The sequence below is a fragment of the Natrix helvetica genome (genome assembly GCF_964273705.1).
Source record: "Natrix helvetica genome assembly, chromosome: 1".
Classification (NCBI taxonomy): Eukaryota; Metazoa; Chordata; class Lepidosauria; order Squamata; family Natricidae; genus Natrix; species Natrix helvetica.
The window spans coordinates 293,447,834-293,465,094 of NC_138548.1; the positions used below are offsets into that span (position 1 = coordinate 293,447,834).

General features: G+C 43.7%; 1 protein-coding gene across 1 annotated transcript; it reads right to left on the reverse strand.

Moving 5' to 3' along the window:
- Window positions 1-5,140: 5,140 nt before the first annotated feature.
- SLC34A1 (solute carrier family 34 member 1) lies at window positions 5,141-16,197 on the reverse strand (the record flags this gene model as incomplete). Its single annotated transcript, XM_081966133.1, has 11 exons — window positions 5,141-5,686; window positions 6,226-6,350; window positions 7,086-7,202; window positions 7,366-7,533; window positions 7,680-7,782; window positions 11,188-11,283; window positions 11,870-12,065; window positions 12,483-12,594; window positions 13,442-13,585; window positions 14,871-14,999; window positions 16,143-16,197. The coding sequence occupies 11 exons, from the start codon at window positions 16,195-16,197 to the stop codon at window positions 5,141-5,143; spliced, it is 1,791 nt and encodes a 596-aa protein (XP_081822259.1).
- Between the last annotated feature and the right edge of the window lie 1,064 nt (window positions 16,198-17,261).

The window sequence follows — 17,261 nt, forward strand, 5'->3', positions numbered from 1 at the left end:
CTACAGATTCAAACAACCTCTAGATGGCTTTTGCTTCCAATTCCCACCAGTTTCAGTTAGCACATATAATGATTTTGAGATGATGTGAGTTGTCATCAAACATCTGAAGGACCTTGTTGTCAAGTTAAAAGTTTAAAAAATCTTCCAGGCACCATTATGAGTAATTCTGCAAATGTCTTGCACATTGAGTAAACACTACTCAGGGAGACCTACAGCTCTGCTTGCAAAATAACTTCTGAATATATGGAGCTCCTGTTACACAGATGCTAAGGGCAATCAAGAGTGGGTTTTTTGCTGCATTGTAAGTACTATAAACTCTCCTGGACTGCATCCAGATGCTGTGTCAGCCTCTGTTTCATTATTTGCTTTCGGCTGCCATTGAAACGGGGAGGGGGGGCTGGTATTTGGGAGGGGAAGCTTTTGTACAGGAGAGATTGTAGAGTGGGAGTTTTGGTCTCACCGTCTACTGCGCTTGCTGGAGATTAGCACTTGGTGTCGGTCAAGGCCAACCGTCCGCATACCTACCTGATGATGCTCCTTGAAGATAGAACTCACATGACACCTGAGGGATTTACAGATTGGACAGTGGGATGAGGGTTACCAGGGGGAGGGGGTTGGTCACATATTGATATGTATGATTTCGCGCACTTTTGCCTCAGATCTTGCTTTGCTTAGCTACTATCTTTTCATAACCAGTAAAAGTACTCTTAATTCTGCAAAATGGAGTTAAGTGGTTTCTTTCTTGGTTACTGAGGGAGGCCGGCTTGACATGCTGATTATTTTGCACTCATTCATTGATTTTCATAACAAAATGATATGCACGGTGATTACCAAATGCCAGTTATAGGCATATTTCCCATGAAAAGCTCTGCCCAATGAGACATGAATCTATATTGGCTGGAATACACACGTGGAGATGGCAGTGCTCCCAGTGAGGAGGGCAACCATCAGCACAAACGCCAATTGCGGGTTTGCCCCCCCCGCAATTAATGGGCTGCTCATAATGAAGACAACACAAAGGTTTCTTGATACACGAGTGGCCCAGAACGTTATCTGGACCCCCCTTTTATTAAGAGCGTATAAGGAAATAAAAGCATCGTAATTTATTATTGGTTAAAATACAGCGTTATGCCTAATATGGTTATTTTTAGCTATACCTGCTTAAGCGCTTTTACCACGTGTTTCCTATGCAGCTAGTAACTTCCTCAGTTTGAAAGTTCCTGTTAAGATCTAAGCATTGCTATTGTCATTGCAAACACAGCTTTCTAATTTGGGCCCTCCCAGTGGGCATCCATCTCAACCCGCATTTACTACTCAATTTATTCCAGTCCCAAATTCCATATATGTGTTCCAATCAGGAAAACTGATCTGCACATATACCATGGTGACCTTGTTCCCACATCTCCTCTGTTTTTGTTTTATTAGAAGCGATCCTCTTGTTCAGAGTCACTACCTGAAATGCAAGGATGTTTGAAGGAAGAGATGTTGCCAGAGGCTTGGTCAGTGGTGTCTTTGTTCTCGTCCTCACTGTCTAAGGTGAGGGGAACTTTTGCAGACACCTCATCTTCCTGAGGCAGGGGTTGATAGGAGCCACGAGTGTGTAGCAACGCATAAACTCGTGCTGTTACCCTTTTTTTTCAGCTAATAATGACAAACTATTGGAGATAGTACGAACAAAGATTGGCAAAACACAGGGTAATATTATGCAGCCTAAAGCAATCATTCCAATATGCGCAACTACAGTTTGCAAACCAGGCAATTTTGACCACCATCCACTAAAGGCATCAGAGAGGTCCATCCCCTTCCATGTTTGCACAGGATTGTTGGAGACCATGGTTCCTCAGGGCAGGTGCCAGGCAGTGGAAGGATTTCTGTGCAGGTTCTGTAATGCTGGAGAGCTTCCTTGTGGCAGAATTATTCCGTTTGATGCACAATTCCGCAGGAAATGAGATAAAAAGTGTCACTGAGTAAGTTTTGTTCATAGTGTGATGGTTTGTAAAGTCATCTTCTTACAAAGGTCTAGAAAAGGAGCTATTATCAAGAGAGGGATATCCCTGCAGTTGTCTATACAAGGCATAAACCTGACCCTGGGCCAACGTGAGATGTGGTTTTGGGATTAAACATGTAGAAAGCTAATTTTCCACATATACACTTCAGACAAACAAAAGGCATCAGTTTGTGTGATGTATGCAAGCTGTACCCATAAGTCTTGTTTCATGTGTTGTTCAAGTGAATGTCTGGGTGATATAACACAAAAATTGCGGCACACAAATTCTCGGGTGCGCTTTGGTGGTTAACTTCTTCACATCTCCCCATGTCACTGGATGACTGGCATGACAGAATCGGGTTGGTGTAGAGTCGCCGTTGCCATCTCTGGGACAGGAGTCAGGGGTTGGTGGCACAACATCTTTGGCTGGACCCTGTAGATGTAAACACAGCAGCCTAGCCCCACCCCCAAGTAATTAAGGTAATCGGTTCTAACCATGTTTTGTCTGGTAATTGGTGTAAATATACCAGATGAAGAGGCAAACTTGTTTTTTGTTGAAAATGCCTCTGATAAGCGGTCGAATTAGAAATTGAAAAATTCAATTGATTCAAAGTAAATGAACAAGGATTGAGTTTGTTTTGCAGGGCTGGGAGGCCGAGGCATTTTTCCTCTTTTGATTTATTCAGGGCATGTTTGTGAGTCTAATTAGCTCGCTCCGCAATTCCCTAGCCATGAGAACCGCAGGGCAAGCCAATTGTGTGTATGTTGGACAATTGGGCGTCCCAACATTGCAAAGGTACGAATGCTTCACATGTTTGTGGTCTCACCCCTTTGCGGAGTGGCCATTATGAAACCAGAATAAGTGTCAATGGAAACATGTAGATATTTCCATGGGGCAAATGAAGCATATTGGGTGACATCCATTTGCCAGATCTGTCAGGATTCAGTGCCCCTGGGATTTACTCCCATAGGCACTGAATGTGCTTGACGACTGCATGTGAGGCATTGTTGAATGATTGCAGCCGCTTCTGTTGAAGAGAGATCAAATTGTTTCATAAATGCCTTTGAAAAGGCTGATGGCTTCTGATGTGAGAAACATGAAAGGAGTGTTGTCTTTTTGAAATAAGAGTTTGTAGGGAAAGAAAAAGGACAGCAAGGTAGGTTCAATAGAAGGAGAGAGATAAGCTTCATAGATGGAAGAAATAATTTGAGAAACATGCAGACTATCCAAAATGAGATTAAAAGCCTGATCAGAAAATTGTTGAAATGCTAGCAAAGAGGGGTACAGTTTTTGGTTTGGAGCTTCTTTGTAGATTGTTTCTGTTTGCACCGCCCCCAAGGGCGCGGCACTGAGCCTTGAAATGACCAGGTTTCCCACAATTAAAACAATTTCTGGTAGGGCGGGGAGAAGCAGATGAAGAAGAAGCAGGAAACGCGCCATTTTGTTGCAACGCAGCAGCAAGAGCCCCCATCTTGTGGTCAGCTGTACCCACGATGCGACAAGCCTGAAGGAAATCAGCTAAAGTAACCCCGGGATGATTTGCTATAGGTTGAAGAACCTTTTGACAATCCTATTAGCATTTTCATAAGCCAATTTCAGAGAAAGTTCCTCATTATCAATTTGTCTTTCTAGTGCCATCTGTTAAGTATGCAAAGTGCACGCAAACATAAAAACATAAAAGAAAGAGAAAAAAACAGATTCAAAAATAAAACAAACATTCTAAATAAGGTAATTTGAGTCAATGCTCTGAAATATAATTGGGTATGAGAATATCAAAAATTTCCAAAAGTCAAAGTTGCATTAAAAACTGCAATTGCAGGCATCAAATATCACCCTTTACAACGCCTTTCTCAGGCTGAGACGTCAGGGAGAGAAAAGAAAAAAAATGGTGAAAAGAACACAGCCCCCCCCCTCCTGCCTTCTCACCGGGGGGAAAAAGAGGGGGGTGAGAGGAAAGGAAAAAATTTGTTGCTAAAACGACAGGCTCCCTTTTCTGGGAAGACAGGGAGAAAAAATGGAGACATATAAATCATTTTGTACTAGGGTTTTGATTCCTGATGGAGAGGGTGAGATGTTACAGACATGCCCCTCCTTGGATTTTTACACTCTCTTTTAAAATAACGCTTTTCTTGAGGTTCCCTGTAATAAAGCAGTTACTATGAGCGCAAGCCATTGCAGAATCGTACAGGGGAGGTATTGCTTCTGCAGGCACCTGATTATCAAATTTATAATGAATCATTCTATGACTACGCACCACGTAGTCAAAATTTGAACTGGGGCTTTAGGAGCCACATGGAAATATTCCCCCAATTTTGTCCAAGTCGAAATTTTATGGACACTGTTTCCAAATTTAAGACAGAAGGCCAATTAACTCCTTTTTTGTCAAACGAGGGAGAGATTTCCCTCCATTTGAGGCAATTTTAGTGGAGGATTCAGTTGATTCTCTCAACTCTTGCAAATGTACAAACTTGCCCATGAGAGAATCTTCCGCCTATACTCACGGATAACCGGTCGTGTTTCAGACAGGTCGAAAGGCCAGCCTCTTCCAGGCGAGTAGGTACAGACGGTCCGAGACTGATTCTGATTAATCACGTCGGGGTCACCAGTTGCGGGTTTGCCCCCCCACAATTAATGGGCTGCTCATAATGAAGACAACACAAAGGTTTCTTGATACACGAGTGGCCCAGAACGTTATCTGGACCCCCCTTTTATTAAGAGCGTATAAGGAAATAAAAGCATCGTAATTTATTATTGGTTAAAATACAGCGTTATGCCTAATATGGTTATTTTTAGCTATACCTGCTTAAGCGCTTTTACCACGTGTTTCCTATGCAGCTAGTAACTTCCTCAGTTTGAAAGTTCCTGTTAAGATCTAAGCATTGCTATTGTCATTGCAAACACAGCTTTCTAATTTGGGCCCTCCCAGTGGGCATCCATCTCAACCCGCATTTACTACTCAATTTATTCCAGTCCCAAATTCCATATATGTGTTCCAATCAGGAAAACTGATCTGCACATATACCATGGTGACCTTGTTCCCACAGCCAATATTTGCACTGATGCAGTTTCTTGTCAGCCTTTTTCTTTTATTATTGCTTGTCTGCTCAGCACCACTGTCTGCAGGCCACAACAGAGCTGTGCTCCAGCACAAATCATAGGCGGCTAGCAGGCTGTATTGGCAGCTGGGGTGAGAGTCTTGGTGGCGGAGACCATTCCTCTAAGAAGAAAACAGAAGGCTTCGGCAAGGCTCTTCTGACCTTAACCTCTGGCGATTTCTTTTTACGTTCCTCTTGGCTACCTGAACAATGGGCAGGACAACACGCCGTGGCTCTGGTCATCAGCCCATCCAAGGGCTGCAAAGAATGAAGCCAGTATGGCAAGAAGTCCCAACTCTGAAGCCACCCGGGCAGTCGGTCAGGGCTTCGTGACTGCATGATGTTGACAACGGCCACACAAGCTAGAAGAATCAGGAACGGAGCTCCCACTCCTACCAGTACCTGCCATCCTGCCACCGAGAGTCCAAAAACCAACGAAGGCAACAAAAGGAAGCAGATAATCAGGTAGAAGACAGCAAACCAGCGATACTTGGCTGTCTGCTCACCTAATGCCTCGGCCATGCGGATTGGGAGGCGAGTACAAGGTAGGGGATACCACAGCAAAATCCCAGAGATGTTGAAGAAGAAATGGCAGAGAGCAATCTGAGAAGGGAAGCCAGAAACATAGCAGTTCTCTCAGGCGCCACATTCGGAAGGAATGCATACTAGGCACGGGGTTTGGGGGGAGAGCAAGGAAAGGAATCGACCGTGTTTCCCTGAAAATAAAGCAGGGTCATATTTTTCTTTTGACCTCCGAAATAAGCACTTGGCCTTATTTTCGGGGAGGTCTTATTATTTTTGAGGTGCAGGAGGCGGTGAGGGTGGTCACCTCATGGCTGCTGCTCTGTTGCAATATTTTTTTGGGGGGGAGGGCTTATTTTAGCGCATGTGCTTAAAAGCCTGATTGGGCTTATTATCTGGGGAGGTCTTATTTTTGAGGAAACAGGGTAGTATCCCTTTTACTTTTGATTCATTCTAGTCCCTCTCTGCTTTACCATTGTTGTTCTTTCCTGGGTTTTTTTTTAATAGAGGGTGGGAATGGGGGTCCTTAGTGGCATGTAAAGAAATCCTTAGGCTGGGAAATCTATTGTCATAAGCCATAATCTCTAGTTCAACAGAATAGAAAGAAGGTATCTCCTCACCTGCAAGGCACTGGCCAATTTATCCCCGGGACTGGCCAGGGCTGCTAGGATAGCCGTGGTTGTAGTTCCAATGTTAGAACCAAGAGTGAGGGGATACGCACGTTCTAAGCTAATCACCCCGAGACCTGTCCCACAAAAGAGAAGAGGAGCTGGTCAGAAAGCAACAACTTCCTTCCCCACACAACACACCCTAGAGTAATGCAAAGGGAGCCCTCCTTATTCCACAAAAGCAGAGCTCCCGAAGATGACGCCAGTTAAACATTGTCCCTGTTCAGTCATCTCCTTTAACCAGGTTACTGAATAAACTATCCGGCTTTGCATCCCGTACTAAGGAGAAGTCTAGACTAGATGACCTCTAATATGGACTATTCCTTCCATGTGTCTATGAAGTATATTCTGAACCAAGCAAGATGAATTTGCACCCACGTTAAGCCATGAAAAATCACCAAGCTGATCACTTATCAAGGCTGTTGCTTATGCACGTGATAGGTCTTAACTGATCTGACTAAATATGTTATGTGAATATAGACACCGCACCTTGTATCTCAGTAATTGCTCAGATAGCTGTGCCTTCAAATCAGCACATCACTACATCCTGTTTAAGTATGATAGTAACATCTTGCTTATTTATTCCTTATATCCCAGAGCAGTTACACCCTTAAACCCCAGGCTGATTTCCTCCTGCCATGGTGAATGGGACAGAGGCGACTAAGAAACATAGTTAGCAGAGTTAGCACTCTTGCAGAGGGCTAAAAATCCACAGTAAATCTCATCCTGAGTTTCTCTTGTACAACCCAGTCCCTCCAACTTGAGTTGCTACTGGGATTTGTGGGGGGAAGGGAAGTTATAGAGGGACTTACCTACGAGAGGGGTGATTGCTGAAGTGAAGACAGAGCTGCTTTGCATAACAAACGTCATCCCGGCACCAACAAGCATGGCAAAGTAACCGGTGGCCCATCCAAAAGGTGATGGAAGATCTGCCCAAACCAGTACAATGTCAGAAACAAGCAAGGAGAAGACAGGATTCACAAAGGTGAGCTCTACTATAAGAACTTGGTGCCCTTCAGAGGCCCGACATCTAAACTTTTTGACCCAAGAAATCTCCAACCTGGTGGGGAGAGAACCAGCCTATCAGCCTACCTGTGTTAATGACCTTCTGGATAGCTCTGGCCACCTGGCCTTTGAGCACAGAGTTCAGCAGTTTGACCAACATCATAAGACAGGTGCATAGTACAGTCAGAGATCCAGCCAGCAGCATGAGTCCTACAGCCAAGTCTGGCAGAGAGGAGTCCACAAACAGATGATTGCCTGGACAAAGGAGCGGTGGTCAATGCAAGAGGCCTGCTTCCCCCCCCCCTCTTACTTTTGTGGTCTGACAGGAGGAACGGGAGGCATCTGTGGCATCTGTAGCCATTTCTTTCAGAGCTTTGTTGCATGACGTTGCTGGTGCTTACATTTCTGTGACATGGCACTGCTGAAGTTCCCAGCACTTTCCAGACTGTTTGACATAAGGGAGCTGCAGTTTAGGGATCTTCCTCTTGTGCCTGCTGAAGAAATCTATGAAAAAAGAGGGTCATCCTAACATTTTGTAGGAACTTTAGGGAAATGAGTGAGGAATCTCCCACACATACACACTCATTTCCAGTCAAAAACAACCTTATTATAATGCCATTAATACTTAGCCATTGAATCCTTCTATCTCATTCCTTTTGTTCATTCAAAAGTGATCCTTGCAGGCAAAATATTGCTAAAATGTTAATTCTAATACCAATTAGCCTCCATAACAGTCTTCATATTTCATCCATCAGCACTCATTTAGCATCAGTTCCAGGGCAGTGACATCTGTTGAATTCCCTCAGGAAAAAAGACATTTCCCAATCTCTTGTTCTGCTGCTGTTTCCTTCCTTGGGATTCATTTTTCCCAGAAGACTTTTTCAGTGACTGCACTCCCTAAGTTACGCATGTTCCCAGCAAACAACATTTTGCTGTGTATTGTGCAAGCAGTTTAAAGTTAAGAATCTGTTTGGCAACATATGCCCTAACTCACTTTTGAGTCCCTGAAGAAATTTGCAGGCAGAAAGGCCATACATCTATTTGGGGGATGAGGTTTAAAGAGTGCTTCTCATTCCTCCTCTCCAAATCTCTCCCAAAGCAGGGGTGAAGCAGATCCTTTCCTATAGGCCTCCAAATGCAGAAAACACCACCCGCCAATCTATATTCTCCTTCCAGTAGCTAACAGGAATATAATCAAAGCATAATTCAGTCCCTGCCACTTCTCAGCTATTGCTCCATCTGGAACCACAGAAAATGTCCCTGCCTCATTCCAGACAAATCAGAGATCAAAAATTACAAACACTCCCACCTCCATTGTATCAGAATATGCCATATATGATATATACATTTAGTCATTTCCCAAAAGTTCTGAGCATTTGTAGCTAAGTAAAAAGTAATTGGCTACAGTGCCACAATTCTTCTGTATTTAAAAAAATCCCACAAGACCTATGCAAGGGACATGAAGTCACATCATCTATTCTACTATCAGATGATGTCTCTGGATTTTTGAACCATGATTGTAGTCAGCTGATAAAATGGAGACAAAGTGACAATGTTCTAAATAAAACGAACCCTTTCTGGAGGAACTAGAACCTATTGGAAGGACACTTCTCTGCCACTGTTCCCTTTCAGGAAAAAGCAAGGGAAGAAGAAAGAAGGAAAAGGAAAAGGAAAAAAGGAAGGAAAGAAGGAAGAAAAAGAAAGGAAGGAAGGAAGGAAGGAAGGAAGGAAGGAAGGAAGGAAGGAAGGAAGGAAGGAAGGAAGGAAGGAAACCTCCCAAGCAGCCTGGTCCTTTGTATGTCCATTGTCCATTGTGCTGAATCAAACTGGGACCCCCCTAACATGTTAAGCAGTCTACAATCATACTCTGTTGGCACTCCTGCTGCTGGCAAAAGAGGAGCACTGTCCTCAAAGTTCCTCAAAGACATACAAACTTATAGCAAAGCCTCACAGTTCACTTTGGCTCACACTGACAACCTCTTGGCCACAGGGGCGCCTGGGCAGCTGGTTGACCATAATTAATGCCCCAAAGACTCTCATGACAATCAGCAAGAGCCTCTGGGAATCTGGGTACTGGGTGGCACTGGGCTCACTGGGCAGAGCAAGTGGGAAGGCAAGGCCTGGCCAAGCTGCTAGAGCTGTCTAAGGGGAAGAAGGAGGAGAACCAGGCTTGATCATCCCACAGTGAGAGTCTTTCTGCAATGACTGGTTCATTCTCAAGAAAGACCAGGAGCGAGTAAACAAGCAAGAATACAAGGAAAATTTCTCTGCTGGAAAGGCAGCAGTACTCTACTAGACAGGAGGAAAGGAGGGGAGGGAAGAGGGGAGGGGAGGGGAGGAGAGGCAGAACATAAATAAGAATAGGGTCCCTCTGTTCAGCAAGGAGGCAGCAGAGAAAGCATAGGGGTATTTGGGCAGTTCTGGGATGGGTTTCTAGGATTTTCTGGTCCCAGATACATTCTTGGGGGGGGGGGGGAATATCAACCCAGGAATAATACGAAATATTGGTATACTGGTTAATGAAAACTACTGGCCACTATGTGGCCAAAAGGACATTAGAGTATTGTAGGCTGGCCGACCGGAAACCATTGCTGCCTTTTCCATGTTTGCTGCCTCCGCCAGGAATGCTGGAGCTTTCGCTGCCGAGCAGCTGATTGGCAGTTGCATTGGCCTCCTGGAATAGTGCCAATCAGCTGTTTTAGGCAGCAGGGATCGCTACCGCCATTCACCTCCGCCGCCGATCGCCGCCACCATTCAGCAGTGGTGAACGGCGGCAGCAGCAAATGGCGGCAAGGATCCCCGCCACCTAGAACAGCTGATTGGCAGTATTCCGGGAGGCCAATCCAACTGGCAATCAGCTGCTCGTTGCTGCACCCCCCCCCCCCAGCTGCAATATTCATAAGACACACAGATGGGGGGGTGCTTCTTATAGGCCAAAAAATATGGTGTACACACACACACACACACACACACACACACACACACGTTTGTGTGCATGATAAATTATATGTTTGATAATATGCCATGATATTCATGATATTCATGTTTGACATTAGAGATTTTTGGATCAATGTATAAAAACGTTTCAGCACCGCAGCCCTTTGTCCAAGGGCTTACTCCTGGTAAGCCATTTGCCATGGCAATTTGAGCTTGAGATCAGGGCAGGATCAGAAAGGACTGCTAGGGGGCAGGTGCTTTGGGGCCAGACACCAGAGGGAGCTGGCAAGAACCCTTCCTTTGGATGTGGATGGAATGTGGATGGAAACAGACCGTCCCCATTCCCCAGAAAACGTCACCATTGCAAAAGGAAGGATCAGGGTTTTGACAGTGTGGGTTACAACACAGCTGAGCTAGAAATAGATTGGCTCCATATTCAGATTCAAATGATGCTATGGGGCTTTGGAATTTGTGCACAAGCCTCATTCAGAAGTGTTCTGAGCTTTTCTTTCCCCATAATAGAAGGGCACAACTATAAATAATGATGAATGTCTTTCTTTTTTAAATCCATATCCTTTCATCAGTGTATAACCACTCATTTACTTACTGGATTTTTTTTTAAAAAAAAGAATCTGAACTCGCGTAAATAGAGAAAATTAACCTATTCCAAAGAGAAAATTAACATACTCCAATTCCAATATGGAACTCTACTAGGAGAAAAAGCACATTGAATTCGTTGGTGACTGAAATGCATTTCAAAATGTTTTCCATTCGTGCACATCTGCAGAGAGGCTCCATCAAATGAGGTATATAGACTAAGTAAATCAGAGAGAAACCTTCTCAGTGGTGGCCTCTTTATCGGGAAGGGAATCTGAAAGATTTGTTTGCATGGTATTTGCTGTTATGTCTTACAATCCACCACCACCACCCCTTCCCCATTGTATCCTTTTTCTTCTTTAGCACAATTCTCACCTGTGGAGCTGGTGCTTCACACCACACCCGAATCAGACTTCTGTTATGCAAGCTTTCATTGCCTGTGGCAATCCCTGTGATCACCGACTTATCCAGCTGAAGGGAACAAGAAAAATCCTTAAACTGTGGCAAGAGTGGAAGATACCTCTCTCATCCCCACCTCCCAGGGTTACTGTACAGGTAGTCCTCGACTTATGACCACAGTTGGGACTGTATTTTCCATTGCTAAGAAAGGTGGCCCAATGAGTCATGCCTGGTTTTATGACCTTTTTGCCACTGTCGTTAAGGGAATCCCTGCAATTGTTAGGCGAATTATGCAATATGAAGTGAAACTGGCTTCCCCATTGACTGTGCTTGTTGGAAGCCAGCTGGGAAAGTTGCAAATGGCCATCACTTGACCCCAGGATGCTGCAGCTGTTGCTGATGGCCAAGTGCTAGATGCCAAGTGCCTGGATTTTGATCGTGTGACCATGGGGATGCTATGCAAGAACTGGTCCCATGTCACTTTTTTCAGTGCTGTTGTAACTTCATTAACGAAATGGTTATAAGCTGAGGACCACTTGCATAGAAAACCAAGAAGGAGCTCCCAGGAGAAAGACCAAGAATTTAGATTCATTTTTCCCAAGCTGGTACCCTCCAGATCTTCGGTGTCATAACCCTCCACCTGGCATAGCACACACACCTGGACAATAAGGCCAGTGAAGGGTTCCGTGATTACTTTCAGGAGTTCTGGTGCATCCTGTCCACTGCGCAGGTTGAGGGTTGCCACGGAAACTTTGGTGATGTGGTGCAGATAACCACTGGCCACTTCCAGAGGCAGCAGAATCAGCACTGACAACCAGTTGAAGCAGTCATGCACCGTGGCCCCTGCAAAGGCCCTGTTAGACAACAGAGAAGCTTTTGCTGTTGTGAAATATCGGAATTGCACCATGGGGTATATGGATGGGTCCTACCTGAGCATCCATCCAAATCATCTGCGTTGCAGAAGTGTCCCTGAGCCCCACTTCTACCTATTTGTTTTGCTTACCTGAATTACCAATTACTCCTGGTTTAACACATGCCTGTTCTTCATTATTCCTGACTTAGGTTTGTAGTCCCAACACCCCCCCAACCTCAGCCGTCTACTGGCATCCTCCTATAGTTGGCGAACACTTTCTCCTTCAGCCAACCTGCTCCTGTTCTTCATCCAGTCCTGCCAGGAACACAACTGGCCTTCTTTCCAAGGCAGAAGCTGGCTACATTCTCAGTCTCACCTGCAGTTACTGGACTCCCGCCTCCCACCCAATAATACTTGCCTCTTAAATTCACTTCGGTCGCCAGCTTGCATGAGAGCCACAATGGTGTTGGTGACTGAGGTCCCTATATTGGAGCCCATGATGATGGGGATGGCTGAACCTACCTCCAGCACTAGAGAGCAAAGGGCAAAGAGTACCTGGTGAGAACTCTGGCTTGAAGATGCCACCATAGCATCATAAACAGAATGAGAGTTCGGGGCCCACTTTTCCTCCTGGCCAGACTCTTTTTCTCCAGTTCTATGTATATCTCCATCAGACATGCTAATGCATTAATTTCCCACAATTGCAATTACATTATTATCAGGCCCAGTATGTCATTATCAATACAAATATTGCCAGAAGAGGAAAACCTGGGACTTCTTATGACTAGATACAACCAGTGGTGGGATTCAACCAGTTCGCACCTACTCGGGAGAACCAGTTGTTAACTTTCTAACCTAGTTCAGAGAACTGGTTGTTGGAAGAAATCTCCTTTTGTTTTTTTCCACTTTAAAGGGCTAATCCTGTAAGGAAGGCAGGAGGTGTTGTTTCTAGCCTAATCTTTATTGCCCTGCTTACAGAAACTGCCTCTCCGGTTAACCCTGATTACACTGTAACAGCTAAGGCAAAGCACCCATCGACCTGAGTGAGGTTGAGTTGGCCTTGCCCACGTGGTCACATGACCACAGAGCCGCGCCTACCCAGGTGGTCATTAGAGGAGAGAACTGATTGTTAAATTATTTGTATCCCACCAATGGATGCAACTCTAGGACTGTCTGATTGAGAGTACTAGGAGTTGTAGTTTAATGACATCTGGAGGCCAAATGTTCCTATTCCTGATACAAAACAATAACTATTAACGCTATATAACTATGCCACTATCAACTAGGAAATAGGAAAGGGTAAGGGGTCAGAAGAGCCACTTCTTTAATATATTCATGTAGCCAGATTCTGATTTTAGGTCCATCAGTGTTACTCACACCCTGAAGAAACCATGCTGACGATGATGGATGTGGAGGTGCTGGAACTCTGCACAAGGACAGTAACAAGGACTCCTACCACAAGCCCTGCCACTGGGTTGGAGAGGATAGCGTTGTCCTTGAAAATATCTCCAGCTACTTTACCTGGGGGTGGAAAAGCAGAGAGTAGCAAAACAGATCTGAACCTATGGCATCAAGTCTAGTCCAGCTTACTCATAAAGCAAGTTTTAGTTAGAGTCTGTTTTATTACTGGCTGAACATATAGCTTGCGCATTATTACCCCAGTTAAAAGATTCCAGTTTAGAATGAGCTCTTCTAGAAATGGGATGGGGAAATCTACAGAAAGTCCATGAATACAACCATTTAAAAGCTCTTTCTAGTTGCTAAAATGAAGAATACGTGAAGTCGGTTTCTCTGTATAAGGATCGCGAGCAGTACTGATACCATAAGCAATTTCTCATTTGTGCTAGTTCTGTAGTGCTTAATTGAAATTCTAGTTTACAAAAAGAGAACCTGAAAATTTGACGAGAGGAGAAAGAGCAGGCATATTAGTAAAACATGGTAGAATTATTGCAATGTCCTGTAGCTGATATGTGACAGAGCTGAACAAATGAGGATGTCCTCAAAGCATTTGCTAATCAGAAGTGACATTTTCCTTTCGTGAACAAAATGTACCCTTTTGGAAAAGAGGGTATGGACTTCTCATTAGGTACGGAAAAATATCTGGAGGAAAGGGAAGAAGTCACATGAATCTCTGGTAAAATTATTGAAATTCAACTTTACGCATACCAGCTTTCAGCCCTAATAAACTTACTGATCCCATTGATGGGGAAATAATTAACCAAGGTGTCTTCTGCACCTTGATCTCCTTTCTTGTCCAAAAGATTAATTTTGCATGATAACATGCTTCCTACTCACACTCCCAGGGCTTTTCAATGGTTCCTTCTACTCTCGGTTCAGCTCTCTTCGTCTTCTGACTCAGACCTGTGCAACAACAGCACTTCCCTGACTGACCAGCCTTGTTTCCACAATGGAGGGAAGTATGCTAAGGTTTCGAACTGTAGATGGACTTAAATAGCAAAGGTTTTCCTATTACCTTGTTATTCCCTAAATAAATCTTGTCTATCTGCTTTTATCCAAGATTATTTCCTTACAACAGTTATACACCTCCTAACTTCCATGTTTCTCACTCCATGCATTTCTTCCACTATGACAAAGCTGTCCAGTGATGTTCCAGTGTTGCCCTTAGCCTCTTTCTTCAGATCCCAACTCCAACAGCTCCCATGCCAGCAGCAGAGACAGATAGGAGGTGGAACCCACACAGAAGGACATGTAGCACTTTTGTTCTGAGGGATCACTAGGGAGAAAGGGATGGAGAGTGGGTGGACAGGAGGAGAAGAAAGGCAGTCAAGTATCAGGGTGACCTCACCTCCTGCCAGCTGGAAAGCAGAGCTCAGCACATCAAGGGAGCACACAAACAGGTATAAAAAGGCCAACATCAAGGGGACTTTGAGAAAGGAAATAAGGATGGATCTGGTTCTTGCACATTTGCCCAGGGCTGCAAAGGAAGAACAGGGATTAAATTCAGTCCTGCAGTAGATTCAGTTCAATTTTTATCACCCATAGACCAGAGGTGGGTTCCTACTGGTTCAGACCGATTCAACCAAGTAGGTAGTAACTCGGTCGCCCACGTACCCGAACCAGTTCTATTCTATAATGTTCTATAATGTCTATAATTCTATGTTCTATATATAGAACAGGAAAAATAGATGGAAAAATTGAGAATACTTATCAAACAATGATGGAATTTGAGGACAAAGTTCTAAAAACTGAAGAAAAAATGAACAAAGAGAGGAGAAAATTGTTGATATTGGCAGTAAACTGAGTGTGGTTGGAAATGGCAAGAGTGGAATATGGAAAGGGGAGATCGACGGATTGGAACTCTATCTTATACCTCAAAATATAGAAGAAGAAAAGGGAGAAAATTTGACAGAAGTAATGAGAGAAATTTTGGCAGAAGCATCGGTGATAACTAAGGGCAAGCTGATGGAAGAAACAGATGGAGGGTTTCGAGTCTTTACAAGATATGCAATGAGCAACAAGTTACTAAGAGAAGTCCATATAAGACTTACCAAGAAAACAACCAGAACACTAATACAACAAATGGCAAGAGACATAAGATTGCACTACTATTAGCTATGTTCCCTCTAAGGTGCGCGGCTACGTGGCCGCGCACATGGCAAGTAAATACCGCGCAGTAATTTCCCACTGCCACGCAGTGTCATTTGCCAGACACGGACTGCAGTCTCTGCACTCTGTAGAACAGCTGCGGAATCGCAAACGAAACCCCCTCCAGCTAAACAGGAGTCTTGACAACATTTTTTTTAAAGTTTGGGTGGAATTGGTGCGATTTATTATGCGGCTGCATGTGGTTGGCATCTTCTGATTCTCCGTGCTTCGGACCTGTCAACAAAGCCTTTCCCCATCCTGCGCCGGGTACTCGCTTGCGTGCAAGCCGGCGCCCCAAACGGGGCTGGGTCCGGTCGTCTCCTCCCTGCCTTTCCTTCCCTTTTTATGTCCTGTCTCGACTCGGACGTGCGAGCGGGCACGCGCATGCTGTGGACTCGCCTGCTTAGACGCTGAGGTTGCTCCGTGCTTAGCTGCGTGCGTATCTCCTCCTGGTTTTTTTCCTCCCTCTTACGTGCCCTCTTGGTGCAGCAGGCTAACACCGGCCAAAGGAGTGGGGGGGACGGCATGGCACAACTGGGTAAATTATAAACCACAGATTTTAATCCTATTTAATTTTTAATGGTATCAAATTTAGCTATAAAGTGGCCTTACCTACTTTCTCCCCCCTGGGCCGGCTAAATTCTGGCCTGGATTTCCTATTGTGCAATTTGTGTCATGGACTTAATCATTTTAAATTCCATTAAATGCCAGTACACATCCTTTCTGCCAAGAGATCAGAAAAAACAATGCTCTAATCTTCTGATATTTAAATGATGTATAATGTTGTTTAGATATATAATTTGGATTACATTTGAAAGCTCTGCATTGATTAAATACTGCAGAATACAATCCTACAGCAGTTCTTTCTTTTTTGGTTTTAGAAAAGGATAATTCCCTTTTTAGCCAGGCTTTTTGAATTAGTTTATGGTGATGTTAACACCAGTTTTTAAGTAGATTTCAATTTTTTAAAAAAATCTGTTAGCTGCTTTGAATGCCTTGGAGATGAAAAGATGGGGTACAAAACTGAAATAATAAAAAATTAGTACATTCATTTTGAAAAATAAATGCAATACTTGATTAATTTCATATCTTTATTCAAAATAGTTTTGGCAAGGGGGAGAGTTTCATGATAAATTATTTTATTACATTTATATTGCATTTATATATTATATTTATTACATTTATACTCCACATTATATATTTGTATTGTTATTTTAGTGTTTATTGTCAATTTTGATTGATATTATATTGATATGTCAATACTGATTTTACTCATACTAAATAACAATGACTGCTATTATTTATCAGCATTAAATATTTACAGTTTTTAATATTGACTTAGTCATCTTTTAGAATAATAGGATTATCTTTTAATAGGATAATTGGCAAAATCTAATTCAGATGTGATGGGTTGCATTCCAAAGGAATGTGAGAGGACAGGTTGCCTGCAAAATGCCAGGACCCAGGCTGTTGGTGCCATGTCTCTCTCTAGCCAGTCTAACAATGTAAAAGCTGAGCAGAGAGCCTTTTTTTTTTCAGTGTGAGCGGAAAAGTATAGTGTTTGAGCGGCACATTTTCATGCCTGGTATTC